At 46.5% G+C, this 12198-nt stretch overlaps 1 protein-coding gene across 1 annotated transcript; it reads right to left on the bottom strand.

Annotated features, from left to right (window-relative positions):
• Positions 1 to 3887: 3887 nt before the first annotated feature.
• On the bottom strand, positions 3888 to 9903 carry LOC136496819 (uncharacterized). The gene is made up of 6 exons (XM_066492574.1): positions 9566 to 9903; positions 6821 to 7506; positions 6311 to 6503; positions 6037 to 6101; positions 5693 to 5903; positions 3888 to 4715 (listed from the first exon to the last, which is right to left on the bottom strand). Exons 1-6 carry the CDS (start codon positions 9716 to 9718, stop codon positions 4368 to 4370), a joined length of 1656 nt encoding a protein of 551 aa, XP_066348671.1. The 5' UTR covers positions 9719 to 9903; the 3' UTR covers positions 3888 to 4367.
• Between the last annotated feature and the right edge of the window lie 2295 nt (positions 9904 to 12198).

Below are 12198 nucleotides of genomic sequence, written 5' to 3'. Positions count from 1 at the left end.
GGGGGGTGAATTGGGCTAATTCTAAATTTTTTTGCAATAATTAAGTCCTATAGTTAGCCCAATTAACCCCTTGTGCCTAGAAAGTATTTTTATTGATCTACCGCATAAAAGTTTAGCAACCTATGTTCTAATTCTACTCTAGCATGGCAATTCTATGAATATAAATGATAAGAATTGAATTGTTCAAAGTAAATAGAGAAGGAGGAACACAGTGATGTTTTGCCGAGGTATCAGAGAGTCGCCACTCCCCACTAGTCCTCGTTGGAGCACCCACGCAAGGGTGTAGCTCCCACTTGATCCGCGCAAGGATCAAGTGCTCTCTATGGGTTGATTCTTTGACACTCCGTCGTGGTAAATCACCCACAACCGCTCACAACTTGAGTTGGGTCATCCACAAGCTCCACTGGATGATCACCAAACTCCCAATCACCACCAAGTCATCTAGGTGATGGCGATCACCAAGAGTAACAAGCATGAACTCTCACTTGACCACAACAAGCCTAATGAGAAGGATGGATGCACACTTTGCTACTCTTGATCTCACTAATAAGGGCTCTCTTTGGGATTCTCAAATCCCAATCACTTCACTAGGACCTTGCTCTTTTTGGCACTCTCAAAGGTGTTTCTCAGCTGTTGGAATGAGCAAAAGTACCCCCACACACGAATGGAGGAAGTATTTATAATCATGGCTGAAAAACAAACCGTTATGTGCTTCTACAGGGTGACCGAACGCTCCGGTCATGTTGACCAGACGCTCCGGTCAGTTCTCCCCAAACTCTAGTGTTTAAGATGTGACTGGATGCTGGACAACGTCCGATCAACACCGACTGGACTCATTCGGTTGTGATTTTCCCTCTCTGAAACCTTATTGGAGTCGACCGGACGCTAGGACTCAGCGTTCGGTCACTTCACCTCTCAGCGTCCAGTCGTACCAGACGATTTCACCTTGATCAAATGAACTGACTGGACTCTGCGCCAGCGTCCGGTCACCCTGGAGCCAGCGTCTGGTCAGTATTTGACCCTCCATTCACTTTCAACTCTCGATCATATGTGAATGAAGTTTGCTCCAATGGATCTAAGGGCTTTTTAGGAGCTACATGTGCTAGATTTAGCAAGTGTGCACCACACCTAACTCACTAGACTTACCTAGGTCAAGCTACCCGTCCATACCCCCCTTAATAGTATGGCCAAAGGAAAAACAAAGTCCTAAACTACTCTAAGTGTCTCTTCCACTCCAATCGACACTTAGAACTAGTCCATCCTTAACCTTGTCGTTCATCCTTTGAAAACCAAAACGATTTCCATCGTAGGGGCATGACCACCATGATAGCCCAATCGATCTTCATTACCATGACCTAACTTAATTGCCTCTGTAAAACACACGTTAGTCATAGTAATCACTTATTGTCATTAATCACCGAAACCCAACTAGGGGCCTAGATACTTTTAGGGAGACCCTTTAATACTGGTTTACCGGTAAGTACTTCGGTTCACTATATTCTTCGAGGCAGTTACATATGATGAAATTATTAATGATTAATTCATTATCGTGTTCAATACAGCAATGGAACGGGCATGATACACTCCCTACAGCTCTGTATATCTGGACGGAAGTAGAGTTAGTTAGAGGGAATATGAGGCGCAAGTACATGAAGTACATGGATGGTCTCGACATCCTGACACAGCACCAGATTATACTCTCTTTACTATCATACATGTGTCTTGTTCAATGTACACTATATCACAACCTAACTCAATTATGAAATGTTCAGGTGCATTGGTGTCCTTGGGATGCTCTAGAGCTCGAGTACTATCTGAGTCCTGTCACTAGGGACGAGTCAGACGAGTATCGCTGCAACGTCCCTCTTATTTTATTCCACGTGGTCAAGATTCACTTGCCCATCAGGGTCTGTAGATAGTTTGGAAGAATGACAGGCTGCCCACCACCGCTTTACTCCACCAACCAAGGATTACATGGGTGCGTTATCAATTAATAACAAAGTTATAATTCAGAGGTCTGTGCGGTACAACTAACATCATTTTATTGCAGGTATGACCGCAGAAAGAGGTACAAGACCAAGGATTGGCGCGTGACACACAACACACACATCCACTTGTGGGAGACCAGGGAACGGCAGCTAGTCCATGCAGGTCCTCCACACGACCAGCATATCTTTGATGAGTACCTGCGATGGCTTCACAGGTCTATGAGGACACATATCAAGCCCCCGTACACTGAGGAGGCAATTGACGAGGACTCGGAGAAAGATGTGATCAAAGATATGTACGACGTTGCCACTAGGGAGGACACACAGCTATAGAGAGCCCCGCTTCAAAGATACGTGGTAAGATACTTGAATGGTATAATTTGTTATCCTTTTGGTATTAAGTATGTGTACTAAAACTGTTCAACCGCATCTCTATATCCAGGCGACACAATTGTCAAGGATGTCCAACGAAGTAGCTTTTTGGCTTCACGAGTCTAGAGGGCAGGGGCCTGACGTTCTCGAGGCTTTTGTGGAGGTAAACATAAACTTGTTTGTTCCGAAAATATTTCTTTATTATATATGCGTTTGGAAAATGCACTAACTTTAACATCTATTTATGCAGAAGGTGAAAAAGAGCTGCAGGAAGCTAGCTCAGAAGCTGAGCTGCATGGACACTCCTTATGTGGAACCGCCACTCCCGGCGTGGTCGGGTGGCACGTCTTCTGGCTCTTTGAGGACACCAGCCGGCTCTTCTCAGCCGATGACAAGTGCCACTTCCGCTGTGCGTACACCACCACATCATAGCGCTGAGAAGGACCCTGCAACCGAGGACGACGAGGACGACGATGACGACGACGATGACCTCCCAGGCTTCCACAGACAACACGGCCAGTGGGACGATTGGTCGTAGGACAAGATCGGCATGTCTCAGCTAGGTGGTGCCCTGCTTGGTACCTAAGAAGCCTTACAGGTAGTAACAAAGGTAGTTTCTTTAAATACGTAGGCTCCATGAACTAACGAGCATAAAGATTATAAGTAATCGTGCATATCATATACTTGCAGGGTACGAGCCGTACGCACCGGTAGCGCGACCACACCAACGTTGGCTACACTCCCAATATGTTGCCAACAAATCCGAAGAGACAGAGGCGTCCGAGGGATCCTTACACTCTCGGGTCTTAGTTTGTTAGGTCGAACGAATATTGGCGTCCGAAACTTGCATGCTTAGTTGGTTATGTTATGTCGAACTTATGTCAAACCAATGAAAATTTTATGTGGCAGCTTGTCAACTTGCGCACGAACTCCATTTATTTGCTTCATATTCGTTTCAATGCGTCGCGGCAGCACTGCCGACGAGATTAAGTAGCAACTAGTTCGGGAATCGGCAGTCCCGACGTATCTCGACGCCGGTGGCTGGCGTCTTGACCCCGATCCTCCCAAGCTTGGTCATCGCCGCCACGAAATCACCGAAGAAGGCACCCTAGTTAGACGCGTAGTAGTCGACCGTGCTGCGCGACCCCATGTCGGACTAGAGCACCTGGTCGAAGCCCACCAGGAAGGGGTCAACGAAGCCGGGGCCATGGTCCATGATCGTGTCGCTGCCGATCCTCAACCAAAAGCAGTCGATCTTCTGTCTACGCCCAAGTGGCGCATCAGTGCCGCGCCAAGAACGGTGGCGCGACAGACCCTGCTACGTCACCGGTCAGCGGCCCCGGTCTTCGCCACGTCACCCTCCTGCCGCGCCACCATGCATGGCGCGGCACAGGCATTTCGCCACGCCATGACAATAGACGCGGCAAAAAGTGTTAGTTTAAAAAAACAGTGTTAAATTTAAAATTATTTTACAAAAAGTGTTAAAATTAAAAAAAAAAATCTCTTAATGAGGAAGTGAATATTGGCTAAGAATTATATATTCTGCATAATTGTTGTTGAACTATTTCTGTGTAACATTTACAGTTGCTTTACAAAGTAAAGCCAATCAAAACAAAATTAAATACAGAAAAATGGTTATAGCTAAGTAGCTAACCATTGCTTTATACGACAAAATACCTAAGGAATGGGTATTTGCTCAATTTGTCTAGATTCTTCTACGTTGATTTCAGCCAATGAATAATTGGTATTTGGTCGCACCTCAATGACACTAAGTTAGATCATACTTCACCAATTCCAAATTATAAGACACCAATTAGGGCTAGGTTGGAAACTCAAATCTCCTTGGGATCCCTCACTTTTCCTAGGGTGAGCAATCCATGGGGATGTCATTTGAATAAACCATTTCTCCATGGTGGGCTTTCCATCCCTGGGTTTGCCTCCCCCTTCTTTCCAAATTAGGCCTTATGTGTGACTGCAATTGAAAGAAAAAAAAAAGCAGGGGGGTCTCTAGGACCCTAAATCTCTTCGCTCCCACATTTGAATCTGCTTTATTGAATTTTCTTTCCTCTGCTTTAGCACCTTGAGCTCATGAGGGTCGAAGGGAGGAGGCAGATCACATGGGCCTGCATCACGGGCAAACTTCACCATGGATTCCATAAGAAACTTCTTCTCGAGGCCTTCAGCTTGGCAGACCAAAGACTCTGAACAGACCTCAACAGCTTCAGGTGGCTTAGTGGGCTTGAACTTAAGGAGCTTGGCATATTCAGTTAAAAGATGAAGCATGTAGTCATAAACATAGTCCATACTGAGCTCTTCTTGAATGAAATTACTTGCTTGCTTTCCTATGCGCTGTGCCTATGAAAGATTCGGAGTATGAGAAAAGTATTTCAATTGAGAAAAACATAGTAATATTTCTCACCAAGGTAGAGGAACAATCTAAGATATTGCAACATAAAGGCACGCTAAGAATTCTAAACAGTGCAAGTAAAAAATCACTGCCACCTGTCCAATTTAGTAGTTGTTTATAACATTAACACTCACCTTGAGTTTTTATTTTTCTAAGATATACTGAATTCATAAAACTATACTACCATTGAAGTACTTTTGATGATGGTAATGTAAAGTTTTGCTTGACAAACTAAACCATTTTTATTAGCATAATGGTCCTGACTCCCGAGTTTTGAGTCCTAGGGCATACCTAAAGCATTTTTATTAGCATGCATCCTAGGACATTTGTTTTGTATCAGATTCAGAGGTAGTACCATTTAAAAGTTTTCTTAACTCTGTGGAAAACTAAAAATGGCTGTTAGTGGAGATAAGCCTAGTGAAACAAGTATTCATTGAATGGTAGACACTTATCCAGCCTAAGTTGAGAAGTAGGGCACTTCCAGTTTTGAATGGAAAACTTGTGTTGGATGAAAAACTTGTATCTTTAAGTTCTTAATCCCATGCTCAAATATTATATATCTGCTTGCTCCGTTTTATGTTCTGCTATGTTTTGCATCATGGTGGATTTTTATGCTATTTACGTTTCGACAAAAGGTCCCAGGTTGATTTCTCAGTGCACGGTATTATGGGCAGAAGTTGTTTGCACCAAACTCTATCAGTAACACCAACAGGTGATGATTTAATTATGTTGCCTTAATGAGACATAGCTATCCTAAGAAAGATTAGGCACCTTGGGTTCAAACCATAGACCATACGCTGCATCTCAACTGGATTTCAGTTAGTAACAAGCGGAGCTTATTACTATTATTTCCAAATCTAATGTTTAGAACTGCAAAAAATTGCCTACAAATGTAGATGACAAAATATAGATAGATGCAAGGTACCAATTGCTTGTGAGAGTTGCCCCAATCAACAGCATATTTTATGGAGGCACATTTATTGTCATCCCGAACAGGCCAATAATGCTGAACCGGCATAAGTGACCTTGAAAAGAAATCATAATATCTTGGTGTAACCAACAGGGTCATTGAATCACATGCTAGTATATATTTCTCACTGATGGACCATGCTGATCCTTCAATATAGATCTTGTACCTGTAAACGGTTAAGCAAAAGTGCTAAGAACATAAAGTGCTATTGATAGAACTATGTAACTCCTTACTTATTATAACTTAACAATTGTTTAAAAAAATATAACTTAACAAGAACAAGGAAAAAAAAGGCAAACCTGTGAGCACACTGACTACTCAAATCTGAGTCCTTATATCCTGCCTTGCTCTCCTTGAACCAGTCCTAAGTCCCAGAAAACCAAAAATAAAGTAAGACAATAAATATCTCCAGTATTTATCCACAAAAGCAACAGTTACAGAAGTAGACATGTAATAGTATTTACTAAATTCGAAGCGAACCATTTTAATCTATTAGGGGGGAACAGAGGGACTCTACTTTCTCCAAGGATCCTATTGCAGGGATGGAAAAATTAACAAACAAAAACAAGTTACCTGAGTGTAAATCCTTGTGTTCCAATCATGTGTACTAGAGACATTACACTTAACCAGTTCCTTACGTGTTGCAGAAACTGATGGATTCCCTTTCCAGTAAGCATAAGGTTCTCTATCCATCCATCTCACTTTGTTATTACCATCCTTCAAGTCCTCCTGCAGGGCATCCCATGGCTTTATGTTGATCTCCGGCCTGCCAATGAAGGATAGTCAGTATCATTAGAACCATTGTACTTCATATGCATAAAAGTTTAAGGTATGGAAACTATGGATTTAAAATTTATTACTGAAAACAATTAGCATTAATCGAACTAGCATGTGGGTAGCTGAGCGAACAGTTTCTTCTAGCACAGTAAGGAATAGAAATGGTGCATTCAGTAGCTCTTCGACTGATGGTGTGTGCATATAATTGCCATACATTTTTGTGCCATTTTCTAGTGTTCAATTCCCAATTTATCCCTTTTAGACTGAAAAATGTGTAATTCAAACAAGCAAGCTGAGTAAAATTACCATCCCCAAAATGACCAATCCGGGAAGACGATATCCAACGTTTTATCATCCCCGCAGTAGCGGAAAAGCGGTGGCAACATCTCAGCGTACTTCCCGCGGTAGAGGTGGGCGCGGACGACAGGCCAGTCGACGGTGTCGAACATGAGGTCGAGATCGGGGACGCGGCCGGGGTAGCGACGGAGCAGCTGGAGGACGCCCCAGATGGTGAAGAGGTCCCGTGTCTGGAACGCCGGGCGGAACCGCTGGACGTAGGCGCGGCCCCCGAGCACGACGAGGCGGAAGGTGGCGGTGAGGCGGGCGCGGTCGAGCATGGCGCGCGTGATCCCTCCCGCGGCGCACCATGGGCGGAGGTCCTCGTGGATGAAGCGGAAGTAGGACGGGCACGAGGTGTTGTTAGAGGATGGCGAGGCGGCGGAGGAGGGCGGGGGTGGCGGTGGGCTAGGGGAGGCGGGGCAGATGGAGGGAGAGGAGAGCACGCGCGCCAGGGTTTGGGAGGTTTTGGGCGCTTTGGCGGGATTGGAGAGGTTGAGGCTGGGGCAGGAGATGGAGTAGGAGGGAGCTGGTGGTCGGGAATGGGGAGGAGGAGGCAGCGGCGGCAGGAGGTTTTGTAACGGTTGCGTTTCGGGGTGGTGGAGTTCGGCGGCGGCGGGAATGGCCGCGGTGGTGGGGAGGCGAGTCAGACGTCCCTGCAACGACAAAGAGTAACGCGACAAATAATTAAAACGGTTGGCCCAAAAGAAGTCATTAGAATGGTAAACCATTTGGGGCCTAAGGCCCATGCAGATGTGATTCGGTCATGCAAGCCCAATTATGAGCTAGCACGGGACATTTGCTTAACCAAGGCTCTACTAAAAAAAAAAAACTGAACCAAGGCTCGTCAACACTTGTGAGCAGAATCTTTTTTTTTAGGGATGTTAGAGCAGAATCTTTAGCGCTTGTACGCTGTTTCAGGTTTCCAACACATAGTTTTAAACCAGACTCTTTCAACTCCTTGCATAGCTTCTTTTTTTTTTTTTTTGAGTTTTTCTTGCATAGCTTTTCTCACACGAATAGCTCTCTTTTCATTACCATTACATGTCAGGTTCTTAATCTCTTTTTTTCTCACATGAATGTCCATAAATATTTTTAATTAGTTTATCTTTTTGATCAGTTTTCTTTCAGAATTAACGAATTTTATTCGCTGTTACCTGTTAGCCTCAGTAACGAGTGAGCAAATGAGAGTGCAATTAGGAATCCGGCTGTTAGAGGGCCCATCCTAATCGGCTTGTGCCGCAGCTGGCAGCTCCACCCGCAGCTGAATGCTGCCGTTTCTGACCAACGGAGAAAGCAACCAGACGGAGCAAGATTCTCGCGGATTCGTGCAAGGTAATATCCGCTTGGTCAGGGCACATGTGACATGTCACTGGCTCGCCCAGTCACAGTCTTGCACCACCACAGACGTGGCGAGCTTGCAGGTTCCACTTGCCTTGCCTCTGTGATGTGAAAACCCCAGTTCGTAAGGAGCCATGAACAAACGCTCCCTGGGCTTTCTATTTCGCTCTCTGTCTCTTTCCACTTACCCGTTCTTTAACGACGACTAACCTACACCGCTACACGAACGAGCAGTCGAGCACCGTGACGTGCCGGCTGCCGGTCAAAATAGTATACAGAAACGGAGTAGTATATATAATCTAGCTAGCTGCTAGCCTACGGGGGGGGGGGGGGGGGGGGGGGGGGGGGGGGGGGGGGGGGGGGGGGGAGGGGGGATGGGGCACGGAGCTCGCCGGACTGCGAAAGTAGCAAGGCCTTGTTTAGTTTCCTTCCAAGTTTTTTCACTCTCTCTTCGTCACATTAATTTTTGGACGCTTGCATAGAGCATTAAATGTAGATAAAAAAATAACTAATTGTACAGTTTAGTTGGAAATCACGAGATGAATCTTTTGAGCTTAGTTGGTCCACGATTGAATAATATTTACCAAATAAGACGAAAATGCTACTATTCATCGGGTTGAAATTTTTTCAATCTAAACAAGGCACAAGCCGCCTCTTCCCTCGATCTGGGGTCCCCTAGCGTTCACGCACCGCCGCCTTAACAGTCGCTCTCATTGTCTTAGTGGCCACTACACGACGCTAGCTTCATCATAAAATAAATTCAGCTAAAGGAATAAACTTTGGATGACTAGCTCACTCCTTTCTGAGCTACTGGAAGTCTAGAACTAATCAATCATGCAACAATGATGGAGGGGAAAACTGTTTTTTTCTCCCTGCCAACTAAGGCCATGAAAATAACTCTAGGTCATGTTGTGGCCTTGATTATTAGCAAGTCAGCCCGGCGAACGCAATGCAGAATTTAGAATTAGGTGCACTGCACACAAGGGTTTTCTGCTGGCTGCTGCCGCGGCAACCATTTGCAGGCGAAACAGAGCTCAACAGCAAGGCGCGCGGCTAGAAAGGAAAAACCGCCAGCTCCACCACGCCTCCACTCCCGAAATGAACATACCCAAAACCATTCGCGGCTTTGTTCTGATCTCAAAATATAGCAAGTTAATTCGCGCACTCTTGTTCTCAGAAAGGAAGTTATTACTCCATCGCTGGTCAATTTTTTTTCAGTTTCTAACAAGAAAAACATAGCATCATTTCCTAATAAGTCCCAAAAACAAAAAGAGGGAGATTCTCGCGATCACGCGGAATTAAGCAGCAGCACCGCAACAAAAAGGATGCGCCGATCGTGACACGACAAGAAGGAATCAGAGAGCGTGGACTCACAGCGGTGGTGGCTGCGGTGATCCAGCGGCCCGAGACGACCACCCCGACGGCGACGACGGAGAGGAAGAGGAAGGCGGCGGTGGTCCTCGACAGCGCCGCCGCCAGCAGGGTGCGCACCCGGCAGTCCGCCGCTACCGGGGCCGCCGTCGCCATGGCAGCCGCCCGCCGGAGCCGCGACGGTGAGTGCGCTGTGCGCCCGGCGGGTGCGGGGTGCGCGAAAGCAGAGGAGACAGCAGAGGCAGACTGTGCTTCTTTCTCTGCTGCTGGAAGAGTGGACTAGTAATCTGGGCCGGACCGCCGGAGCGCGCCCCGTGAGCTTTCAGTTATGACGTCCCCAACGGCGCGGAGGGCGACGGCTTTATTTCTGAGGCCTGCGCGGGCAAAGGCGGTGCAGGCGTGCGGCAGTGCGCGAGGCGGCTAGCAGGCACGGGGAAAGGACGCTAGCAGGCAGGCAACTGGTCTTGCTGCACTGCACACCAATCTGGATTCTCGACCGCCTATCCGTCAGGTTCACGTCATCACGTGTAATCGTGTACTGGAGTGGATTGTGATTCTGTGATCGCTCCCATGGTCCATATGTATGGTGCATTTGGGAATCGGACTCGCCAGCGTCCGCACGTCCGATTCGGAACGCTAGCATCGGATGGTGTCCGATCAGCAAGCAAGTGAGCGTCTTCAACGACGTCAGACTTGCAAGCAAGCGCCCTGCCAGCGGGCTCGCGCCGCCCAGGACGTCGCCTACGCCGCCAGACCACAGGCAGGGAATCGCTCGCACCCCCTCTAGCTTACCACGCGTATCCCATGTGCAATACCTTGATTTACTTTTGAAACATTCAGATCCAACACTTACAACATACAAAAGAAGACGGATGAAACACTTAAACATGCCTCTAAAACACTTGCAAAAATACCTAAAAACACTTGAAAACCATTGCAAACATTACACAACATGCAGATAAAACACTTAGAACATATGTGTGAAACATATCAATATAGAGAGAAACACATTTACAACATACGTCTGAAAAACAGATAAAACATTGAGAACAGACGATTGCAACATATGCAATATACCGATCTACTTTTGCAACATTCGTATGAAACGCTTGAAGCATACATCTAAAACAACTAAAACAATTGAAACATAGGCTTGCAACATGTCTGAAAACACCCTAAAAACACTTGAAACACAGCGTCTCCGATGGCCATGGCCTACCTAGTGGGGAACTGTGGTGGCGCAAGCCTCCCCTTTTCCTGCCGACGACGCGAGATCGATTGATGGGGGCGCAGGCGCAGGCGCAAGCGCAAGCCTCCCTAGACGCAGGCGTAGGCCTCCCATGCCTTCCCTTCCGCGATGAGCGAGATGGATGAGGGCGCGGTGCTGGATGGTGGCGCTCTCGAACTCGTGCTGGCGCGAGTTGTTGCTGCTCTAGTGGAGACGGCGGGCGGCGAGCTGGAGAAGGCCGTGGTGGGCTAGAGGCGCAGTGGAGGGGAGGAAGACGAATAGCGGGGAGGCACGATGGAGAGGGAGGAAAGCGGGCGGCCACGCTTAGGCACGGTGGAGATGGTGGCCGTCGGGGCCCCGGGCACCATGGAGAACGCCAAGGCAGCACGACAGAGCATGGTCGCAGTGGAGCGCGTCTGCTCGAGCTGCGGTGGTTTTTTTCCTGAAGAATAGAGACAGCAGGCTATGGTTAGGAGCAAGTGGACGAGAGGCTACGACTATTGGACCATTGAGCTGGTGTTGCGGCCCGCGAATGGAAACGTCTGGACGATTGGACGTTCTCACCGCAGCATTTCCGTTTGGGGATTGGGATAGGGTCACAGGGAGTATTGGTACGTGAGGAAAGTTTTTCTTTTACCAAACCCAGTAACGCATACACGTACGCACGCATATCCTCTTTGTGTGTAACTGAGTTGTGGATCAATAGATCTTGAGATTAACGAAGTTAGCGTAGACATCTTGCTATCGACTGATACATTGTACCTAAAATAATATCACTGTTGAAATGCGGCAGCTGTAACTTGAGACGTTGATTTTGTGTGATCATTACACTCTTTGATTCGGTGCTATTACAGTATTACTCCTCAGATTCAACTCTTTTGAGTTTGGCTTTGAATTTCATCCATCGTTAGGCTTCATCTAAGCTACTTAGTGCTAGTTTTTAAAAATGCAAATTTATTTAGGTTAAGCTATCCGTTCATACTCTTCTTCATACTATGAAAGAGAGAATAAGGACTTAAATTACTCTAACGTAGACACGTAGTGTTTTGGTTCTAAGGATGGAAAAAATCCCAGGTGGATATCCTACTTTGGCTTAGTGTTTGGGGAAGGATCATCCTACTAGAAAATATACCTTCTGGATTTTTGCTCTGTCACCCTAGAAATATTGCGTACAGGATCATCCTAAGTGGAACGAGCGTTGCACGCACATGTGAGAATCATGAGAAAGAACAAAGCACGAGCTAGGCTGCTGTAACACCTCGGGTGTCTAAATATTAAAATCTGACATGTCATCATATGCATTGCAAAGCATTTGGCATATGGTGAAAACTTTGATGTGCATTTATTAAAACAAGTTTACATTGGTGTAATGAGTGTTGAATTGTATTGTTTGACTCAAGTTCAAAGT

The sequence above is a fragment of the Miscanthus floridulus genome, chromosome 12 (genome assembly GCF_019320115.1).
Source record: "Miscanthus floridulus cultivar M001 chromosome 12, ASM1932011v1, whole genome shotgun sequence".
In the NCBI taxonomy this organism is placed as follows: Eukaryota; Viridiplantae; Streptophyta; class Magnoliopsida; order Poales; family Poaceae; genus Miscanthus; species Miscanthus floridulus.
The sequence above is the reverse complement of the archived record's forward strand: the minus strand, read 5'-3'. Positions and strand labels throughout refer to the sequence as shown.